We start from the raw sequence: 24,088 nt of genomic DNA on the forward strand, positions 1-24,088 counted from the left end.
ATAAAATATTGTTTGGATGAGACAAATAAGGTGAGAGACAAATCCATGCCTTGGTTACCGCTACGGCCCCATGTACTTGCATTAATGGTTTTTGAAAGAACTTTTCTGGCTCTGGGTGGGAATAGTGACCTCTTCTGGAAACCCTCTTAATTGAAAGCACAGTGCACTTACATGTACTTAGATTGTAAACCCTTGGGGGCAGGGACTGTCGTTTTGTTCTGTGTTGCTACAATGGGGCCCTGGTCCATGGCTGGGGCACCAAGGTGCTACCACTGTACAAATAATAATAATAACTGCCTACAAAATACTTGATCAAGGGATGAGCATGTCTAGGTCTTCATTTATGTCAGTATCCCTTCTTATTCTTCAGGATCTACTGCTTCTCACCTGCTATGAGAAAGTGGTACTATGGGGTTTACAATGGTACCTATTGTAATGGCTGCTGAGCACCTTATCAGTGTCAGTGAATGCTATCTCCAGGAGTGCAAGAAAGGTGGTACCCTCCGGTATCCCATACCTGCAAGATATTTCTAGCCTGATTTCTAGCCTCCCTGATTGGAGGACTGAAAGTTTTTAAACAGGAACATAATCAATGAGTTATGAATACTTATGTTCACACAAGAATGTCTTGTTTGCATGTGACTATGGTATCTGTGCAAAGAATACTCATCCCTCTAACATCTGAAGAACAAAATCCCATTCACATGAATGTTTGTGGAAAGCAAGTAAAAGGGGCATGTGCAGGGATGACCTGAACTTTTGTCTTCTCCCACCCTTTGCCTCTCCCCTCTCTTTTGGCTGTTGCATGACTTGCTTAGCCATGCTGAATTTAAATAATATAGTTTTCGTGGGCAAAGGTGTTGCTCCATTCAGTGCTGCAAGGCCTAAGTGACTTAGATGGCTTTCAAAAGTGCCTTAGGATCCTGTGATTCATTGACTTTCAGTGAGACTGGCTCCTAAGTGCTCAAATCACTTTGAAAATGGAACCAGGGATGGCCCTAGTTACTTTGCTGCCCAGGGTGGAAAATACTTTCAGGGACCCTGAACAGTCAAGCCAAAAAAAAGAAAACCAACTCCCTGATTTGTTGGAAGTTGTTGGTGCCAGATTGCCTGCCCTTGAGGTCAGTTCTGAATGGACCGTAGCTATTTAAGTCAATGAAGACCAGATTCTCAAAGGATTTAGGCACCGAACCCCTGCTGATCTGGGCCATAGCTTTGCAACACTGAGTAAAGTAATTCCTTTAAAAAAATGTTGTTTGCAGTGGTGTTGTAGCCATGTTGGATCACAGGATATTAGCATGTCAAGGTGGGTGAGCTTCTCTCTTTTATTGGCCCACATTTTGTTTTTGAAAAAGACAAGATTTTGAGCTCAGTGTAAGCTTGAAAGCTTGTCTTGTTCACCAATAGAAGCTGGTCCAATAACAGATATTGTTTCTTTAAAAATCTGGGCCTTTGTTTTTATTTGTCTTTATGAGCGCCTTGCACATTTTGGGTGCTTGAAAAATACTAAGTGATACATTGTTACATATGCTGCTGAACTAATGAATGCACTAATAAACACACATTGTTGGGCATATTGTACTCACACAATCAAACGATGTCTAAGTTTTATCACTAACGTCAATGTCCACTGGATCAGGCATAAAGTTTGGTGATATCATGTAGCATAATGTAATGTTATTCTAGGATGAGGAAGTAGACAGATATGTGACAAACAATTTTAAGATTCCCCCTTCTTCCCACACTACATATGGTTAAAAAAGGATGACAGATTGTATTGGTAATATGGCTTAAATCTTGGAAAAATTGAAAATTGACCTTTTTTTTCTGGTCCAGTGAGCTTTTGTCCAGTCAGCTGTTCTGAATGTCCAGAGAGCAAAATGTGAAAACCTAGGTGCCTTAGAATGGACTCCTAACTCCACATGTAGGCATCTAATCATAAGTGGCCCAATTTTTCAAAAATGCTGAGTGTGACAGATACTACAATGACATACCGTAGCTTTGGTAGAACATGGTGTATTCCAATGTTTCGCAACCTTTCCAGACTACTGTACCCTTTCAGGAGTCTGATTTGTCTTGCCCCCAAGTTACACCTCACTTAAAAACTACTTGTTTACAAAATCAGACATAAAAATACAAAAGTGTCACAGCACACTATTACTGAAAAATTGTGTACTTTCTCTTTTTTAGCATATAATTAAAAATAAATTAATTGGAATGTAAATATTGTACTTACATATCAGTGTATAGTAAATAGAGCAGTATAAACAAGTCATTGGCTGTATGAAATTTTAGTTTGTACTTCGATAGTGCTTCTTATGTAGCCTGTTGTAAAACTAGGCACATATCTAGATGAGTTGATGTACCCCTGGAAGACCTCTCTATACCCCAGGGATACACATACCCCTGGTGGAGAAAATCTGGTGTATTCAGTTCAGTGGAATCCCCAGAAATCTTTTACTTGGTATGCACAACCACACTCACCCCTGTCCCTGAGGACTGGGCCTGGCTCCCTGCTCTGGGCATTGCAAACCAGTGTGTGGGTCACAGCACCACTTAGGTTTGGCTGGCTGGAAGGCCAAATGTGAGTGGCTCCGTGACACTGTGCTTCAGGACACAACACCACTCAGTTTGGGGGCTGTCTTAACGAGGTGGCACCAGGCAAGCAGCCCCCTTTGTTCCCTCCACCCCGAGTGATACTGTCTTCCAATTGGCACCCGGTCAACGGTTCGCAGCATGATGAGTACGGTGAGTACAGTTGCAGGTGTAATCCACACACCTTCTGGGCGTGGTCCTCTGTCCCATCTAGTGGTACTGAGACCACTTAGCGAGAGAGAGTAAATGAGTCTGCTCCTCAGCCTCAGCTAACAGGCAGTTGGCCTTTAGCTCATGAGGTAGCTCCAGAGGTTCCCAGTTCAATCCTGCCAGTCAATGACCAGGGCCTGTTAGCATTACAAGTGGGGATTTCATCCTGGATTTCAACTGGGAAGACTCTGAAGCTTGAGACATGCTTCCTCAGCTAGGGGAAGTATGGAACCCACACAGCTTCTGGGTGCGGTGTTCTGTCCCATCTAGTTGCACTGAGACCACCTAGAGAGAGTAACTGAGTCTGCTCTACAGCCGTTTGGCTTTTAGCTCATGAGTTAGAGGCTCATGCACTTAGCTCCACAGGTCCCCAGTTTGATCCCGCCTGCTGGCAACCAGGGTCTGTCAGCATTAAACAGGCACCACTGACTAAGTTTGTGAATGGTTTATGTATCATTGTGGGCCAATGATTGTATTCTACTCTATGTGGAGGGTGACCACAGCTCCTCCGGGAACTAAAATCAGTGGGCACTGATTGACATTGTAACCAACCACAGAAAGGTTACCCACTCTGGTGAAGCTTGCATATACTGGTTCAAACTGGGCTGTCAAAGATAAGCAGACAAAGAAAGGGCTTTTTTTATAAAAAGGCTGAATTTAAACTGACACAGAGCCTTTCTTTGATTCAACAAATGGACAGGACCTTCTGTCTATGTGGGTAGCCCAACACTTGTGGAAAAACTCGAAAGACTTTGGCTCACTAGGGCCCCATAAGAGTGATGGGTGACCTCCAGTAAACTGTTAGCATGAGTATTGGGACGTTTATTGTTTTTATATGTTTTCTCTACCATGCCTTGCCCTTCTACAGTACTTGCTTTCACTGCTGTTTTACTGCTTTCACTTACTGACAATTCCCTGCTGTCACAGATCGCACAGACTACCACCATGTTTGTCACTGTTTCAGGGATAACTGCACCTGTATTCCCCCACTGCTGTCCCTCAAGGACACTCGCTTCAGGTTTCAGGCTCCCAGCCTTCATCTGGGTGGAGATCTGTGTCTTTCTTCCTCCAGAGAGGGATTTAGGCATACAGTCTCTTTGTACCGCCCTGTGATTTCTCCAGCAGGTCTTACTGGGATCCAGCATCTGCTGTTAACTCTTTCTCCAGGGGCTACAACAGTGCATTCCAATTACCAACCAGAAAGCAAAATACATTTATTCTTATGGCAAAAGCATCACAGAAAAAAACATATAAAATCAATACACATGCCTTAAGCTTACCAGAGGTTACCCATCAATCTTATGGGGCTCTAGTAAGCCAAAGTCTTTCCCACCCTTTGCAAAGGTTGGGCCCCGCCTTACAGAGAAGGTCCTGTCTGTTTGTTGAATCAAAGGAAGGCCCTACGTCAATTTAAATGCAGACCTTTTTATACCAAAAGCACTTTCTTTGTCTCTTGGTCTCTGAAAAGCCAGTTTGAACCAGTATATGCAAGTCACCCCAGGAGGTGGTACCTTTCTGGGGCTAACAGCTCCAGCAACTTGCCTTAATCAGTGCCCATTGTTTTTAGTTCCTGGAGGAGTTGTGGTAACCCGCCCCCTGGAGCAGAAAACAGTCAGAGGCCCACAGTGATATACAAACAATTCATAAACTTAATACAATATGTTCCCCAAAGATACTGCATGTGGCTGCAGCCATACTAAGGCCCTGCAGCTCCCATCAATTTCAGTAGGATTTGTGAATACACTGTGCTTCCAAAAATCAGACCATGTATACTTAGGGGTCTGAACTTGGATTCAGGAGACTAACTTTAGGCACCCAAGTTTTGAACATTTTGGCCATAGCTTTTAAAGGTCTCAATTTTGGTTTTAATTTCTTCTCCAGGAAGACAATAACTTCTATGCAATGGCATGCAGCGTTCGTAAGCTTACTGCCTAGAAGAGCCACAGAGCTTACCTGTTGTTACTTATGGTGACTACAAGATTTGGAATGACTGTAATTTATTACGGTCACAATGATTGGAATGAAGTATTTGTCTGGATACCTCTGCATATACACGGTGTATGCCTATGCCTTTCGGTAGGTCAGCAGATCGATTCACCCTCTTCAGCTTCTTTTTTAGTCTTGATGCTTCATTGCATTCAGGAAATTCAGTTGCCACATGATGTGCAGGAGATGTTGTTATGTGTCAAGTTCAGCAGGGTGTTGTATCCCTGAGCCCGCTGCTCAAATATCAGGTTACAGAGAAAGCACTGTAAGTAAGCCATGGTGAAGAGACAATGGCACAATGATGAACAGCTTCTCAGTTGCAGGAAGGAGGTTGGTTACCAGCTGTTAAGCAAAAACCAAGTGGAAAACTCTGACCTATAGGAAACTATGTGAGGCATGTCTGGTCTCTGAAGATTACAGATGAGCTGACAATATCAACACTGGAAACAGATGCTAAATTAATTGGAATAATCTTGGCTGAAAGCCATAGTCAGAGAGCTGTAGCCCCAACAGGAAGACAGATCAATACAAAATGCATCAATACACTTCACATTTATTTGCATCTCAATATACTCAACTGTTCCCTCCCTGGCATAGCTGCCGGTAATCTCCCCAAGCAGACACACAGATACATCTCTCTAGAAGCAGCTGAACGTATCTGTTTCCTTAGAGTTAGGACTGTGCTAGCTTGCATGGTGATCGAGCAGGGAGCTGAGTCTAAATTGTTACTTGGTAACTGGGGCTTGGAGTACTGGAGAGAGTCACTGATCTCCATTCCTGCTGCTGCAGGAGAAGCTCTTGCATCGCTAGTGACCCCTTACCAGAGGAGTATGAGGGGTATCAATAGATCCCAGAGAAACCTTAGCCTGCCCTGCAAGCCAGAACAGCAGCAAAGCAAGGTGGAGCCTGTTGCTAAGGGTGGAGGTTAGGGAAGATGTAAGAGATCTTTAACAAAAGGGCCTTGGGAAAGCCTTGCTCCCCAGTCCGCAAACTCTGGCCTGGATCCTGCACTGACTTCAGTGGGTGCGGTGGCATTCAGCATCTCTGGGACCTGAGCCATAGAGGAGTATGAGAAGGGGTTCCCAGGCCTGTGCTTATTTCTATTCAATGAGACACACCTTTACTGTCTTTTTTCAGAGTAACAGCCGTGTTAGTCTGTATTCGCAAAAAGAAAAGGAGTACTTGTGGCACCTTAGAGACTAACCCCCAGTTTATTTGAGCATGAGCTTTCGTGAGCTACAGCTCACTTCATCGGATGCATACCGTGGAAACTGCAGCAGACTTTATATATACACAGAGAATATGAAACAATGCCTCCTCCCACCCCACTGTCCTGCTGGTAATAGCTTATAAGCTTATTAATACCTTATAAGCTATTACCAGCAGGACAGTGGGGTGGGAGGAGGCATTGTTTCATATTCTCTGTGTATATATAAAGTCTGCTGCAGTTTCCACGGTATGCATCCGATGAAGTGAGCTGTAGCTCATGCTCAAATAAACTGGGGGTTAGTCTCTAAGGTGCCACAAGTACTCCTTTTCTCTTTACTGTCTTTGTTATTCCAACCCTGAATTTAAGTTTATTAAGTATATTAAGGTCAGGCTTGACAAAGCCCCGGCTGGGATGATTTAGATGGGGATTGGTCCTGCTTTGAGCAGGGGGTTGGACTAGATGACCTCCTGAGGTCCCTTCCAACCCTGATAATCTATGACTCTTAAACATAACTCTTAACAGCTAGTTGGGTCAAATTTTCTCAAACTACTAAACAGAAAAAAGAAAAGTTTGTATTAATCAGGTGTGGCAACAGGTGGGACTGAATGTGGATAACGAAAAGATATAAATGTAAATGTCTGATTTAGTGCACCTTTCCCTGTTCCCTGTTTTTTTTCTTCAACATCTATGCCTGAGTCTTCCCTTACCCAGCCAGTTCGGAGAATGGCAAATATTCAAAGATAACTTACCTCCCTAGAGCTGTGATTAGAGAAAGAGCAAAGAGTTAACAGACCAAGCTGGCATTCAATGCTTGTGCCTTGGTTGTAGTTTTGAACTACAGGTTAAGGGTCTGATTTTTGTAAAAATCTGAATTTCAGTAGCTGTTTCCATTCCCACTGGCTGGTAAAGGGTGCCCTGCCGTGCAGCCCAGCATGAACAACAGAGCAACGTTTTCAACCAGTCCAAAGGGACAACAAGTAGCTCACATTTGCACTCTGTGTTTCTGTATCACTCAAACTTTTGGTGTCATAAGGCTTTCATGGACTTTCTCCCTCAAGATAAAGTCACTCAGCTCAGCTTGGCCCCAGAAAAGAGAAACAAGGAAGAAACTCCAGAAGAGTAATTTAAAAAAAAAATCATTGCTAAGTTTCTAACAGCTCCTCTTTAGGTTTCCCAGTTTATCTGCCATACATACCCAGCCCCCATGTCCCCCTATAAATTTAGCACTTTAATTTGTTTGTTTGTGTTTTGGTTTTTTCGAGCAGTGGTGCCCAGTTTCTTCAGGGAAAAAAAACCTTTGAAAAAGTTTCTGTCAAAACCCAGGACCTTTTAAACAATGAACTCCACAAAGACACTGTAAAAGCTGCAGTGGGTGCAATGGTGTTTAACATATGTATTTATTTTTTCCTCTCTCTCCCTTGCTTCAGCTTATTCATGATCCTGTACCTGCAACAAGTTCTTAACCAGAAGTACTTACAGCTACGGTAAATTTATCTTGAAGTTTTGTGTTTGTGGATGTGGGCTCTGCCATGCGTTAGACAATTGTGCATATTTTAAAAGGAAGCCAGGTTGCCTCCCATGCAGTATTCTTGTGTTTGGATTAATACTATACAAGTGACAGCCACTTCCACTGACCCTCATTCTTCATCTCAGACCAAAATTATTTTCTTGCAGCACAAATCCGGCATTAAAGCTCTTCCATTGTTACAAACCTACACCTGAAATGCTGTGGCGTTATTACTGAGGTTACAGAAAGTGTTAGGCTTGCTAAATAAATTAATTCCACATTTTTGAAAAGCTTCCTTCACTTTTGCTTCCCTCACTCTGGTTCTTGTTCTCATGTTTGGGCCTTGGTGGAGCAAGGGTTATACCCATTAGTTAATTCTTAAGGCCATTTTATACAATAAAACATTTTGATACAGCACAGCCTTGCATCCCTTATTAAGTTTACAGTAGGAGTTCAGCCAGAGAGAACATTTTTATAGAGGTGACTGCAGTGACTCATACTAGCAGATAAGATCTCAGCCCATATAAGTATCTTCCTCCTGAATACAGTGTATTCTTTCTGCTTTGTTTCTGCACAAAAGCAGGATGAGATGTTTTAATTGTAAAGTGAGATAATACAGAATTAGCTGGCTGGGGTGGCAGGTATCATAAGCCACAGAAGGCTAAGGCTGTAGCCTTGCCCATGCTCTGCCCCCCACCTCCCTGCCCTGAAGTTGGCGGGGGCTCAGCTCGAGCTGTGGCCTGGAGTTTGGGGCTTGGCTGGTGGCCAGGGTCTAGGGTAGCCAGTGCTCGGGCTGGCCTGGGGTGGCTCGAGCTGGCTGGCGAGGGTTGGGCCAGCTGGCGCAGCCCAGGGTGACTCAGGAGTCGGGCCTGCCAGCAGGGCCTGGGGCAGCTCAGGGGCCAGGTCAGCTCAGGGTCGGGCTGGCCTGGGGGTTGGGCCAGCCAGCACAGCCTGGGGCGGCTCGGGCAGGTGCAGCTGGGGTGGCTTGGGCCACGGGGGACTCAGGGCTCCAGCCACGCAGGAAAGGAGGGGCTGTTGGGGGGAGCTTTAGGGGGAAGGGGGCTAGCCTACCCAAAGGTGGGGGTTCACCCAATGCCCACACTGGTAAAAAATCAGGATTACTTCTAATTTTGAACCGCTGTTCTTTGACGTGTTAGCTCACATATATAATACTTAGTCCTGCCTCAATGCAGGGGACTGGACTAAATGACCTATTGAGATCCATTCCATTCCTATGATTCTATGATATTTGGCATATGAAAACATTGTAGCAGTGATCGTGCAGCAGCCCTGAGAACAGCTTGCTGTGTGTTCCCCTGCAGGCCCCAGTCATGAGCTCTTTTTATTCCTAGGGAGGAAATGTGAGAAACAACTGTTTGTCATGCAGCTGCACCGCACACAGATTTTTGAGTCAGGTGATATCTCTCAAGAGGACATGGACACTTTCGTGTTGTTAAAACTGCTTATTCCAACTTTGATTTGGACGCTGAAAATGAATTCGCTGTTGCAATTGTATCTTCAGTCCCAGTCTCACCTGAGAAACTGGGATAATTAAATATCTTTAAACATTTAATGCTAGTGAAAAAGCTAAACAGATGTGATGCCATTTTTAAATGGATGTCGTTGTGTGTGTCGGGTGGGGGGGAATTATTATAATGGTTTCTATATTTGTAAAAATCAGCAGGGCTGCCCATACATAGGATTGCTGAAACATGGGAATTTCCATACTAGAGCAGACTGGTAGGCCATGTAATCCAGTATTCTATCTCTGTGTGTGGTCCTCAGATGCTTCAAAAGAAGGTGCTAGAATTTCTGAAGTGGATAATAGTGACATTACCTAGAGATCTGCTCATTGCCGCATCACTAGTATACGTACCAAGTATCTCTATTATTGTTGCCCTTGCCCTTCCTCTCCCATTCCCATGGTCTATTACAGGTACTTGTGGCATCTTGTCTCATGTGCATTCACTAACACAAAGCTTTGTTGAAGAAGAGTGAAGGCTGCTCAGTGCCTCCAACCCTTCCAGAACATGGAAGTTAGCAGCTGAAAACTGAAACCTCTGAAAACCAGAAAATACACTCAGTGAAATAAAATGTAAATGTTAGAAGACCAGGAAATGCACAGTGTCTCCCATGCCATGCCCCACCAATAACCTTAGCTCTGCCCCTTCTTTCCCTACAGTGAGTCACTCAGGGAGCTCAGAGTACCTTATACCTCCCTCAACCTAATTGCAGTATTGCCAATCACCAAAATTCTAAAATCATAGATTCCAAGGCCAGAAAGGACAATTGTAATTATCAAGTCCGACGTCCTGTATAACACAGGCTGCAGCCCTTCCCTCCAAATAATTCTGAGAGCAGATCTTTTAGAAAAACATCCAATCTTGATTTTAAAATTGCCAGTGATGGCGAATCCACCACAACCTTTGGTAAATTGTTCCAATGGTTAATCACCCTCACTGTTAAAAATGTACATCTTTTTCCAGTCTGAATTTGTTTAACTTCTAGGCATTAGGTCATGTCATACTTTTTGCTGATAAACTGCAGAGCTCATTATGAAATATTTGTTTAGGTACCTACAGACTGTAATCAAGCTGCCCCTTAACTGTCTCTTTAGGTCTATCACAACAATGCATTAATTGCAATGCTTTAATTATACTTGTGGATATTCTCTGAACCCTCTCCAATTTATTAACCTCCTTCTTGAATTGTAGGCACTAGAACTGGACACACTATTGCAGCAGCAGGGGTACAGAGGTACCTGTGCTAAATACAGAGGTAAAGTTACCTCTCTACTCCTACTCAAGATGCCCTTGTTTACTCACCCCAGGATGGCATTAGCCTTTTGGCCATAGTGTCACACTAGGAGCTCATGTTCAGCTGATTATCCAGCATGACTCACCGAATCTTTTTTAGAGTCACTGCTTCCCAGGATAGAGTCCCTCCTCCTATAAGTATGGCTTACTCACAGGCACTTTGTTCTTTGGCCCTAGATGTATACATTTACATTTAGCTGTATTCAAAAGCATATTGTTTGTCTGTGCCCAGCTTACTAAGCGATCTAGATCACTCTATGTCAGTGATCACTCCCCCAATTTTTGTGTCATCTGCAAGCTATATCAGTGCTGATTTTATATTCTTTCCCAGGTCACTGATAATAATGTTAAATAGTGCAGGGTCCCAGACATTCATAACATTGACCTAAAAACCATGAGGTTCTTTAAGAAGACTAAATGATGGTTTCTAGTCTGTTTCCTGATTTTTGAGCTCCCCCTGCCTACCCACACTGTGTGTGACCGTACTGCCATCTCCTGCAAACTTATTGCAAGCAAGATCTTGCCACCTGCTCCAGGCATGCTCCCAATAATACAAAGCACCTTTCTGACAAGGAATATCCCCCAGGGACCTGCAGAAGTTAGTTGGTGCCCCCTACCTTTGTGTGCGCCATGCTCCTGCTGCTCTCTCACAGGAAGCCATCAGCTAGGTTTTGGGAAGCAGAGCCAGATGCTGGAATTTTAAATCCTCCTTACTCCTGGTCAGGAGAAGCAGTCATGCCTCCAGGAGGAGGGGAAGCCCAGGGTTGCAGGCAAAGGCAGGTGATGATAGAGTCTGAGCACTGAGGGCAGCATGGCTCCAAGCAGCTGCTGGCTGGTAAGGGAGCCGTGTTCAGGCATTGTTGAGGGAGGTATATCTAAATGCTCCCCTTTAACAATGTGCCCAGGTAGAACAGCGAGAAAGGGGGAAGCAAGGGGGCTCAGCCTTACCTTCCCAAGGACAATGGGGAGAAGTGGAGATGGAATTACCTTGCTTTACTTCACAGGGTGGGAAGAGATTCCTCTCAATTGCAAGAAGCTAGTCCCTGCCTTGAGAGGTAGCCACAAGGGCTAAGACAGTGGGAGGCAATGGAGGGGATTGGGGAAGTAGGTAACTGTTGGATCCAAAGAGGGGAGGACTGTGAGGAATGAGTCAGGAAACAGGTAGGTGCTGGAAGGCATTTTAAAAACAGGTCATTTTGTAGGGCTCTATCATGGGAAATCTTTTACCAAATGATCCCAAATGTGCACCTCATATTCTATCCTGGACCCTCAATGTTTGAGGCTCTCTATTTCTGACTCTGCTTTTTAGCGAACTCTGAAAATTCACCTTTAAACAGAAACACTTATTTCCTGCCTCTAAGCCAGCTCCTACTACTGTTCCATATGAAGCTTTCAGCGCTGTGGGCTACCACTGAGTAAAACCAAAAATGACCAAACAAAAATCAGTCATTAGATTTTAATTAGAGAAATGGGTGCTCAGCACCACCGAAAGTCAGGCCATACATTGTGAAAGAAAGATTTTGTGAGGCAATGGCTGGGGGGAGGAAGAAGGAAAGAGCAGAAGAGGGGCTGGAATACTATGGTACAGACTAATCCAAAATAGACTAATCTGAGCCAAACTGCACTGACACTTGTCTTAAACTACCATCCACAGGATTAGCAAAATCAGCTAAAAATAAGCTTTAGTTAAAAGCTGGCCAAAACTATACAGGAAACCTTTAAAAGCAGCTGCATAACACAAAAGGATGGGACCTTACATGTAATTGTTTAAAAAGTTTTACAATTATGCAGTCCAATTACCAAAAGTTAGAAAAAAAAATACAGATTACTTATTAAGTGATTGTCCCCTGTCTTATTTAATACACTCTGTTGATGTATTAATGGCAAGTGCAAGGTCCACACCTTATCTCCGGGTAGTCTCATCCACAAACGCAAATTCAGCTACTATCTCCATGCAGAGGGGAGGGGCTTGGGCACCTGACTGGCAGGCTGGAAGGAGGTGCCTACTTTACACCCTCTCTTAGTGCTAAGTGCCTAAAACAGGCCACTCCTTTCTCACCAAAAAAGAGCCACGGAGAGACTGAGGCACACCCCACCCCACCGTAGCCAATGGCCAGGGCACTCACTCACATGTCGGTGACGCACTTTCAAGTCACTGCTCTGTATGACTTGGGGCACAGACTTGGATCCAAGTCTCCCACGTTCCCCTTGAGTGTCCTGGCCACCAGGCAATGTGGAATTCTGGGGTGGGTCTCTCACCATCTCTCCCATTGATGCTGTTCCACTTTGTATAAATAATTAAATATTCACTGGGCCAGTGTGGGGGACGGGGACGGGGGGGGGTAAGCAAGAGATTGACTCTGCACCGCAGTGGGTAGGCCAGTCACCAGGGATATGGAAAAGTCAGGGTCAAGTCCCTGCTCCAAGGAGTATGCACAAACACAGTGGCACCCTTTCAAGAGGCGACATTGAGAGGCCTACCCCAGAGTAGCCAAGAAGCTGCTGGTAGGACACTCAGCTAAGATGTGGGAGACCGGTACTTGACCCAAATCAGGCAGAAGGGGTATTCAAACCTGGGTCTCCCAAACCACTGGACTATTGGCTATAAAAGGACCCACAGCCAGCTGCCTTTTGTGCAGATTACACATGCTCTGAGCACTCTGGCCCCACTGGGCCCTGCAGAGGTAGGTGTGAGGGAAGAAGGAGAGCTACCTAATTTGATATCCCTGCTGTTCTTAGGGATAGAGTTAGGATTTAGGGGATTTGTGCATGCTCACCAGCAGAAACTTAGGTGCCTACAGTCTTGGGAGGCAGCTGAACGGCAGTGGAACCTAAACATTGGACGTAGGTGCCTAAAGCAACAGTTGGGAGCCTAAATCCTTTTGTGAATCTAGCCTCACAGAGAGGGAAGCTCATGCACACTCCCCAGGTATTGTGCAGCACATACTGCTGGAAACAACTTCTCCTGTGTAAAAACAACATGTACAGTGTTCTGTGGTCAGTCAGAAACACTAATAAAAACAGGACCTACCACCTTGCTTTTCAAAACAGTTTGAAAAGTTAAGGTACAAATAATGTGCGTTATCAGGGGGAAAAACTCCACCATTTCTTAAAATATATCTGATTTACTGTAACAACTGACAGCATGGTTGATACAACAGGACAACCCACCACTCCATCACTGGACATTTTCACAGTAGATGCTAGGACATTATTTGCCAGATTTTTGGATTATGAAGTATACAGAATCCACTTGGTCCTGCAGATTGCTGAGAGCTTGTGAACTCAATAGAACCTTTTCCCACCCATCCCACTAAAAGTAGGGAGGGCCCCCTACTATGAAGAAATCTGCCATGCAAGCATTCCTTTAACTCACACTGGGTGAGCACTGGTAAGCAGGGGTTGGGTGGGAGGAAGTGGGAATGCAGGGATGGGCTGGAAGACAGGTTATGGTCAGGGCACAGTAGTTTGCATGCACATGATACTGAAATGATGGCATAGCAGCTGATTTTGTGATTTGCAAGCCCCTTCCTCTGCCATCCTGGAAGCACTGCCTTACCTGATCGTGTGGGAGAGCTAACCTTTGGAGAGATGGCAAAAGTGGTCCTGGAAGGTCAGCCCAAAACATGGAAACATTTCTGGCAGCTCCCCTGAACCCACCATTGACAGCCAGCTGCTTAGTGCCTGTGGTGCAATATTCTGGTTGGCCCATCAGCATGCAGCGCCTGAGCCTTCACTTTGCCATGAGTAACAAGGCACCGTGCTCAGAAGCTGGAATGGTGGCACACCACTGCACGACTAAGCCTCTAATTATTGTGGGATCCTACCTCATTAGGAAGCAGCCTCTGTGGTTGTTGGCTCACCAAAGATTTGAGAGCCTTTAGCTGTGAATGTGAGACTGCTGCTTGGTTCAGAGTGTGTAATTCTCTCCTCCCTCATTCAGATGTGGCTGTGCATGATGGTTGGGCCTGTATGTACTCCAGAATGTGGCAGTCACCTCTGTACTCACTAGTTTCTTCTAGCATGTGCGTCGGTCTCTCTCTCTACTTCTCCCAAACCCCTCCAGCTGAAGAAATGCCTATGAGCAAGGGACATATTTCAGGCATCTTCACTCCTGAACTCTGCCATGGAGGACAAGTTGGCTCACTGAGCCAATGGTTTCCATTGTCCTTCAACTCACACAGAAGGATAAGGGAGTGCCTCCCCTCCTGATCTGGGCAAGAGAGACCCCTACCACTTGCATTTCTCTCCCATGGTCGCATACAGAAGAGACAAAGAAGAAGTGAACTTCTCTCCACTTTCCCTTAACATTTTTAAAGGGACGAGCCAGCTATTTCGTTATTGATATGTAGCTATATACTAGGTAAGATATAGGTATGGATTAAGGCAGTAACGCAAAAGCCTACAGGCCTCAAGCCTGAAAAACAATAGCTTAGCCAAACCGATGCCTAAAACCTAAAGACTTGACATAAGCAACCAACCAGTAAGTGACCCTATATCATGTCACAAGATAGAGTGCTGTAAAAACAGGTATAGCTAAACTGCTGGCAGGTGACCACAAAATACCAGTTTATGCTAGTTTTGGATATTTTAAGATAGGAACATCAGCAGATGGTCAACTGCAAGAATGCTATGGTAACCAGGTAATGTATATGCTAATTTAGTTGAGGTAAAATAGTAGGTAGTCTGTAAGAGGACACCCCAACATTGTTAGGATGAGGAAATCTTGATATTGATAGGGGGTTGAGCACTGTTATGAATATGTATGGTGACCATGCAACTTGTAATAAAAGGGCCAACCTAGGCCTAAGCATTTGGGATCTTCCTGAGTATGCCACAGTGATGACCACTTGCTGATCATCTATGTTACCTACTTCAGTTTTCCGCAAAGGATAGTGCGAGTATGCAAGTGGTGGACATTGTGTATTATCTCTGTCTACTTTGCTATGTTGCAGGGTTTCTGATATTGCTGGTTGTACTAGTGAAAGTATCACAGATTCATAAGGTCTTCCCTAAGTGTGTCTCTTGCATTTACACAGGGGTCTTCATTCTATCAAGAATTCTCTGGCCAATCTGGAGGCAGTGGAACCCTGCCAAACCATGGCATATTAAACTGGAAACGCTAAAGGATATCTAATTAACAATCAGGCAACACTTGCCTTCATCTGTATCTAGGAATGATGCACAGAAATTCCTCCAGCTCTGGAGCTGAAGAAACTCTCTCACCTCTCAGTTTTATGACCTTAGCAGATAGTGGGTAATGTTTTGGGAATGAACCATATCTATGGTCTTCAGGAGCTTTTCTGGCCCAGGAAGCCACAAATATTTGCTGGCTTCAGCTCTTAGCAAATCATTTTTTATTATAAATCCAACAGTTTCCATTGGCATGAACATTCTCATAAAAAAAAAAAAAAGATACATACAGGCTGTTTCCACTAACCAGAACTTATTACAGTGCCTAGAATAATGGAGCCAAGACTGGAGCTTAAGCCCCACCGTATTTACAAGTAATAAATAAAAATTATAAACAAAGCTTCTTAGGAAACCATGCAGAGAAAACGAAATTTTAAAATAGGCATATTTAAAAATAAGTTTATTATCGCTAAATATAAAAATCTGACAGAGTTCTTCAAACATTTCTCAAAAACAAACAACAAAACTAAATCTTAAGTATGGAATATAATTCTGTAGAGAGAATCAGCATAGATTGAAAGCAGGTTGGTGCCTGACCTGCTTTCATTTGGTCTAGTATCAATGTGTTTACAACACAGAGGGGTTTGTTCATCAGTCAAGACAAAGTAAAATAAAAGGCCACATACCTTCTCTCATCTTAAATACTATACATCCAAGCAATGCTCACTATAAGCCTAGTTTAATGTTCATAAAATTAATGTCCAACATGTCCTTGGAAAAATGAAGGAGCTGGGAAAGGAAAATGCACAAGCAAAACACTTCACTTTTCAGTTTTGTTATTTTATTCTTGAGTGTGATTTCCTTGCTCTAATTAAGTGTAACTACATGGAGACATGATAAAACACAACACTACATAGGAACCTCAAATTGTTGTGATTTTTGTTTAAAGGTGTCAAAGAGCAAATATGGGCCCATGAATGTTAAGACTAATTAGGATAAACAAGCTTAGAGCTAAAAACCTAGTCAGGATATTGAAACAGGGAAAATTAATAAGCCTTTGGGGCTTCTGGGGTGTCCCTTTAGTTATAGAATAAGATAAGTATATTAAAAATAGCTAACATCCACATCTTGAGCAAGTATGCATTCTAATGCAATGGGGGATTTGTGTGCTTAAATCAGGCACGTGCAGAAATGTGCATACACACACACACACACTGACACTGGTTTTAGACCCTGATTCAGGAAAACACTTAAACATATGCTTTAGTCCATCCATGTTCAGGACAGTCCTTAGATGTGTGCTTAAACATGCGTTTTAAGTGCAGTCCTGAACAGGAAGACCTTCCTAAATCAGGGGCAAAATTAAACTCTAGACCAATGGTCCCAAAACTTTCTACCTCGTGACCTTCCCATCTAACGGTGCCGTCCCCCCCAGGCTGGGAGCCAGTAGCAGAGCGTGGTCACGGTTAGGGCTGAGGCTGGAGCCATGGCAGGGCCAGGAACCACAGCTGGGAGCAGAGCCATGGCTGGGGCCAGGAGCTGGGAGCCACGGCAGGGGGCAGAGCGGCGCTGGGTGGTGCTCCCATCCCTGCTGTACCCCGCCCACCAAATGTTCCTCCACGCCCACCTAGGGCAGTGCGCCCCACAGTTTGGGGACCACTGCTCTAGACAATGAAGTCCAAGTTTTCAAGTTCATTATTTTGGCCATTTTGATCTCACAGCACTGTTTAAACCCTCACATGAACCATGGGTACTTCCAGACTTACCACAGGATAGTTTCACTTGTGTGCTAGGAATCCATCCTCTCCCACAACGCTACCCCACTACACAAGTGATTTTTATACACTTGGAGACCACATGGAAGCCAAAAGCTTTTAGTTTTTTCAGGGTAGGGTGGTCCTGGATTCAGTTGTGCTGTCTGTCTCACCTTGCCTTCTTATCAGCACTTTGCAGGCAAGTGGAGAGAAATGAGCCTCTCTTTGAAACTGTGCTTTTACCAATAAGAGCTGGAAACTGTCACTACTGAAGTGTATTGATTTAGATTTCAAAGGTCAAATTAAAACTTCCCAGAGTTTTACTGTGATTGGCAAAGCACTGCAGTGCCAGGGAGAGACACTTCAAAAAAGGCAGCACATTCTTCACAAGCCCCCTTTCGCTTGGCTGTCCAGCTTTGACCTTGGGCCCATCTTCGAAGTCTCTGTTTTTAATCACTTTAATACAGTGGCATTGTGGCGGTTTCGAACTCCCCAGGAGTTCTACAGGAGACACTGTAGCCTGAAAGCAGCATAGCCGACTGCAAAGCAGGCATGAGATGGGGAGGTCAGGTGAAAGGGAATTTTTAGCCCTGCAAGGGCTTGGCTATTGCTTGTTACAGAGCTTCATAGGAACTCAGGGTTCTTTTAACCACCTTTTGCAAAAACCAAACAGAAGCTTGAAACACAAGTGAGTGGAGGAAGTCCAGTGAATGAGGGGAACCCTTATTTAAAAAGAAAAGTATTCTATAATGGCCACACACCCGTGAAGTGCAGTGTCGACGTAGGCATAAGCTACAGCATTAGACCCGACCTGGAGAATACAGCAGCACATCTAAATACATAAAATCTTGCAACTACAAAAAAAAGTTTGACAATTCTTAAACCACAAAATATGTTCAATGTAATGTAAACAGTGACTGTACTGTCGCCCAAACTATTGATTTACTATAAATTTCTTTTACCAAGAGTGAAAACATATGGCCCTTAAAATACCAAACACTTGTTTAAAATGCACTTCAAATTTAAAATTTTGCTTTTAAAAGTTAAGGGTCATACTATAACATAAAGATGAGCCTCCTGGGTATGTTTCAGTGATCCATTAATCTATACCTCTAAACACTTGAGTATTAATAGTTCCCCAGAGCATACCCATGGTGCCTTGATGCTAGGGTGCAGCCACATGCAACTGTTGATTATGGTGTCTTAAAGTATTGAAAAGGATGTTAGAGTACGTTTGTTTGAAAAACAGCAAAAATCAAATCAAATAAAAAAAAAAATCTCATCCACTTCTAAGCAGAACTCTTTATTTGAATTATTGGGGAGCTCTGCTCTAATGCCAGTGGCACTGTATTACAAAGAGATATGACCTTTATTAAAATATGCTGACAGCTATTGTTCTCTACAGTATTTGTATCAGATTGCTTTGGGGTTTATCACGTCTTAGCAAACATGTGCATTGGATAGTCTGTGCTAGTGTCATACTTTTTGCTGGGGTTCTGAACTGAACTATACCAACTTCTCACAAAAAGCAGCCTTGTATTGTAAGCCGACTATATTTTTGCCATGGCTATGTAGAATCCCTGAGAGTATGCAACTGCCAGACAAAGGAAATAACTGAAAGCATTTCTAAAGGAAACAGATGTAAAACTTCAGACTGATAAATTTTAACAAATCAATGCAGTTCATGTAAGGTATGCAAAACGGCTATAACAGTATCAGCATGTGGGAGTAAAAGCACATTTTAATCTTGTAGCTGTCAGATCAGTTCCAAGATGCATGCTTGTTGCTTGGCTGTGAGGCAAGCACAAATTCTTTTAAAACTAAAGAGTCAACCCACTCTGGGAAAAACAACACCATATTTTTGTCTCTGAACTTTAAAATGATCAGTGGTGTTAGTCAGAAAAATAGAGAAGATTCCTTTGATTTAGGAATTATAAAGAACAAGTGCCTACATATTGGGCCATAGCTGGCAATCTGATATATTGGATAGTTACTTCAGTTTTGTCACTGTTTCCCAAGAAAGCCCCTGACCAGCAATTGTAAAAGAGCTAATTCTGCAAGGAAGAATGGAGACAAGGAAACTCTTCAGAAGAGGAGTGTGCCCCACATAAGCAAAATAATTTATTGGTCTGTCTGCGTATCAGATGCAGGAAAATGTCAGTTCTGAAGTTAAAAAAATTAAAATGAGGTCACGAACGGTGTTCTACTTTAGAAATGAAAATCCTTTCCCTCTTTGCACCGGTAAGTTTGGATTTTCCCCACTGGTAAAAGTGTGAATGCTGGGAACCGTCCCCCACTATGAGAGAAGCTTAGAGCAAAAGAAAATTCCACTTTTTATTCATTCTAACTCCACAATTCGTTTCTTTTAAAATTTACTTCATAAAAGAGGATCTCTCTGTCCTTTCCTCCACTGTGTGAAAATGTAGTCTCTACTTGTGCAATCACTATCTTCCCAGAGCATCCTGAAGAGAGTTATGAAGCCAACGTCGAAACATCACCTCAGTGAAGAACCTTAGCTGTAACCCTGAAGAAACCACTTACTAGGGGGCATGGCCTGGGGTTGTTCTATTGACATTTGTGTGGATTACTCAGCATTTATGCTAAAGAGAATTATGTGTGTAAATCGCAAGGGTAGCTGGCTTCATTCTTAGTACTGCAGCTAGTGGAATAACAGAAGCAACCTCTGGCCAAAAAAAAATATTCAATTCTATATGCAAGCATGAATAGAAAATGCCTCAATTTTCAAAGGGGCTCAGCACCCACAGCTCTGAAAAGAAAAGAGAAAAATCAAGCCAATTACTATTTATCTATTGCTTTTGGTGTCTACCTTCAGGCACCAAATTTAAAGTTTTTGGTCTTTTCCTATAGCTGTTTTGTGCTTTCTTCCAAGTTGGCAATTTTTAGTATTCCCTGGATAGAATGGTTTGAGCACTAAGTATATAGCTGTGCTTCAAACATGGAATTATGCTTAAACAACCTGTTCTATAGGAATCCAGGCACAGGGAGCACTGCACATCACTAGAATTCCTCTTGGTATCCTTGATTTGCTGGACCTAAGTAAAAGCATTTCTCCTGCGAGATGGCAACAAAAATGTCAAAATGTCCCTGAAGAGTTGTTTTCTCCTCTATTTATAGTGGCTCACCACTCTCCCAAGCCCTTCATTCTAAAGTGTTCCTCCCTTCTCTCTAATGTACAATGTGAAATTCACCCCATGCAGAAGGCCAGCAAAAGTCCTATGCACTAAAGATCTACTTAAACCCTGAAGTGGGACTAAACAGTCCAAATACCTTGTGCTGGCCCTCTACACAAAGTCAAATTTCACTTTTTAATCATTTGAATAACTACAGGGAAAGCTATTAATTCTTGACTCCAACAGTACCAGTGGACCTGTTTCTTTTACTTGTATCAGTGGGAGGAAAGCATGGCAAAAATCCCCATTATCCTTAATTCACAGTCAAACCTAGACACTTTTGGATTATATACTTATAGCTACACTAATGTGTGATGGTTTTATGAAGAACTATAGTTCCCCCTAGAACTGACTCATTTCAAAACCAGCCTTTTATAAACCCCACTGGCAAAAAACAAAACCAACACCCAGACCCCCTCCAAATGCTAATCTAGAAGCATTTTTATATAACTTGTTAGATTGCTGGTTGTGTTTAAACCACACAATACCCAGCAGTAGTTATGGGATTTGGTTTTGAATAGGGCCTTTAAAAAGAAGGTTATAGGCAAACTTTTCAAAAGCACCTACGTGACTTAGACACTTACAAGTCTACGTCCCACTGACTTTCAATGACTTAGGGGCTTTTGAAAAGTTTATTCTGTCTGTTACCTGAGTAAATACAACAGGACCGATCTTCAGCTACTGTAGATGGGCGCAGCTCCAGTGGAAACAATGGGGCTTTGCCAATTTACATTTGTTGAGGATCTGGCCCAACAGCTCCAGCGCTTAGCACTAAAGCCTTGTTAACCACACAAGGGCAAAGGAAGCAGTCATGATACTAGTACCAAGATCAAGGTGATGCATCTTGACAACCTTCTCTCCTTCTGCCACGTAGAGGCCTCCCCCTGCTGGGACATCAGCAACAAGGCTGGCATCACAGTGAATTTAAGGATTATTTTTCTGTCTGTCTCTCTCACACACACACAGACAGACAGACACAGACACAAAAACAGGATGAGGCAGGAGGAGCTTCTTCGTAGAACAGCTCCAGGAGCCTACTAACACTGAAAGACAACTCTGTTTTCATGGACCTGTGAGGAGGTGGACAGTACCTAGGACAGCACAGGGAGAGCATGCCTAGTGTGACAGGGTGACCCTTAGGGGAGGCCAAGGGACCCTGGCCATCAAGGCAACACTTGCAGTAACAGTCTTTACTGCAATTTTTTTTAAAACAGGGCCGTGAGTAAAATCAAGTCACTATATAAAACACAAGGATGCAACCCAAAGTTTACCTCAAGATGGGACCAGACTGACCACTCAGTTAATCAGGTAGAGAGTTCTACTGCCCCCTCTTCTGCTATCAGTGCAGCACAGCTCTCACTAGCTCTGCGCCTCCGCTAACACAGACAGACAGAAGACCAGTGAAATGGAGACTAGCATCACAGCACGCGGACAGGCACAGAACAGGGTGAGGGCAAAATGACGACATCAGCACAGCATCAGTGCTCCCATCAAAGCTGCCCCTCCGCACTCGTGGTGCTAGTAGTGTGCACTGGAGAGAGAAGGCCTAATTCTGCTCTGTTACATTCATGTAAAAAGAAGAATTATTTAGCCCAAAGGTATTCACCATGCAGACAGTTGCAGCCTTCAAAGAAACAGCACCGCTGCATTTAAACACAAACAAGGATTAAAAATACACACGCACACCGATTCCTCCACCTCCCATGCTAAGGAAAGATACAACAAAGAGAAACGGCATTCAGAAAAACTCGTTAACAAATGCAGTGCCTGTAGTTTTGAGGTACTGTGTCACTGTGGTTACACCACCTCATCCGACTCCAACCCATGTACTTCATAGAGAGTGTCCAAGATATTCAGCTGCTTTTCCATGGCTGGCAAGTAAATGTGGAGGTCTCTCTGCATTGCATTATAAAAAGCTTCTTCCTGATTATCACACTTCTTCACAGACAGTGCTGCCACAAAGTCTTCATACGTTGGTGCTGCCCTTAAAGCTAACTGGGAGAGGAACAGAAGTTCAAAATCTCAGACTTGAAAAGTGATTTTTGATACTTCAACTTTTGTGTCCCCATTATGAGACACTTTACAGAGGCCTGATTTTTAGAAAGTGCCTATATAGCAGATTTTGTGATTACAAGTGGTGATTTTTTTTTAAATTTAGACTTTAAAAACATTAAAATAACCAACATGGGTGCATTTTCAAAAGGAGCCTACGTCTAATTTTCAAGAACTCGAACTTGGAAGTCTAAGTTTTTTTTCCCCCCCCAATAATTTTACCCCAAATCTTGCTGCTTATCCCTTAGTCATGAAAAGTGTTGTTATTACATCTGGCTGGGACTTCACATAGTCTCTTCAATACTATTTATAACAGACACCAGGGGGCACTGCTAGCTTGGCTGTAGCTCACGAAAGCTTATGATCAAATAAATTTGTTAGTCTCTAAGGTGCCACAAGTCGTCCTTTTCTTTTTCCTGTTTCCTTGGTTACTCTATTTGAGTAAAGTGGGTCTTGTTTTCACAACTATTACATTTCAGTCTTCCCTCCCACTCTACTCTAATGTTTCATGCACTGGAGGAAAGAACATCTTGAGGAGACAGAACTACATTCCAGAAATGCATTTAAAAATATTAGGAAAAGATGTTGTTAATGAGGCACTATAAAATATTCTGACTTTATTTTTATTTTCCTAGAAAAGACCCTATACGATGTGTGGCAAGAGACATTTCTAGACTAAATCTAAACACAGACAAAAATTCTTAAACTAGAAGAAAAATAGATTCCTCTGTGAAAATCAAACATTAAACCTAAAATGCTAGCCCCAACCCTTGCCTCTGAGGCAGAGATCTGACAAAGTGAACATCTCCGTTAGTTCTTTCGGTACTTACATTTCAGTACATTTCATCAAGTATCAACCATAGCATAAGACTGGATTAACAGGTGAATGCAGCCAAGATTCTGACTAGCTGAGTCAGCAATTAAGATGTTAGCCACTTACCGCAAAAACCCCTCGCACAACCCAGCCGTGATGCTGCCGTAAGGTCTTGCCATAAGCATTGTCTTAAAAGAAAGGAAAAGAAAAAATAAGTTCCCAACAGTATTTTTTAAATTTTCTTCCAGCTCACTTCCACCTGGCTGTGAGAGAGGATTTTTTCCTTACACCTCTGCACAGCACTTCAGTGTAAACAGCCAGCTCTCAGATCTTACCCTGCTCTCAATTTCTTCCAATGGGCGCTCTTAAACCCATGCCAGTTAGCCACTACTCCTGTGGTTGGCAGTAGCAGTAACCGAAAGGCCTAAAAAGGCTGCCCCACACATCCTGTGCATTCACTGGAGGGCATGGGAGAATACTCCCCCCTGGATACAGCTGCTCGGATTACTTGCTGGAAATTCTTTTCGTGAAAAGTGCTTTAACAATTTACTGCAAATAAAGAAAGTTATTCACCAGTATGTTTCTTCATTATCCGACCATTTCTACAGATGGTCAAATAGGATTTGGCAAATAAGTTACCCAATAAATCCTCTCTGTCAATGGAGACCAATTTATTTGCAAGTACAATTTTTGTTGATTAGCCCTAGCTCTGCCCATGCCTCACCCCCAGGGTTCTCAGTCTCTCTAGTACTCCGTTCAGTGTGAGCTGCTGAGCACTGTGCCAATTACACCATACTATGGGGAAGAGCGTCTCCACAGG

General features: G+C 43.3%; 1 protein-coding gene across 4 annotated transcripts in view; it reads right to left on the minus strand.

Annotated features, from left to right (window-relative positions):
• Positions 1–15,649: 15,649 nt before the first annotated feature.
• Positions 15,650–24,088, minus strand: part of PLEKHA8 (pleckstrin homology domain containing A8) — a 33,968-nt gene continuing 25,529 nt past the window's right edge. For all 4 annotated transcript variants that reach the window (XM_073333584.1, XM_073333583.1, XM_073333586.1 and 1 more), the window contains 2 exons: positions 23,395–23,456; positions 15,650–22,397 (listed from right to left, as the gene is read on the minus strand). In XM_073333584.1, the coding sequence (XP_073189685.1) occupies positions 22,200–22,397; positions 23,395–23,456 (260 nt within the window). In that variant the 3' untranslated portion in view covers positions 15,650–22,199. The remainder of the gene's footprint in view (positions 22,398–23,394; positions 23,457–24,088) is intronic.

Source organism: Lepidochelys kempii, chromosome 2 (assembly GCF_965140265.1).
Source record: "Lepidochelys kempii isolate rLepKem1 chromosome 2, rLepKem1.hap2, whole genome shotgun sequence".
Lineage (NCBI taxonomy): Eukaryota > Metazoa > Chordata > Testudines > Cheloniidae > Lepidochelys > Lepidochelys kempii.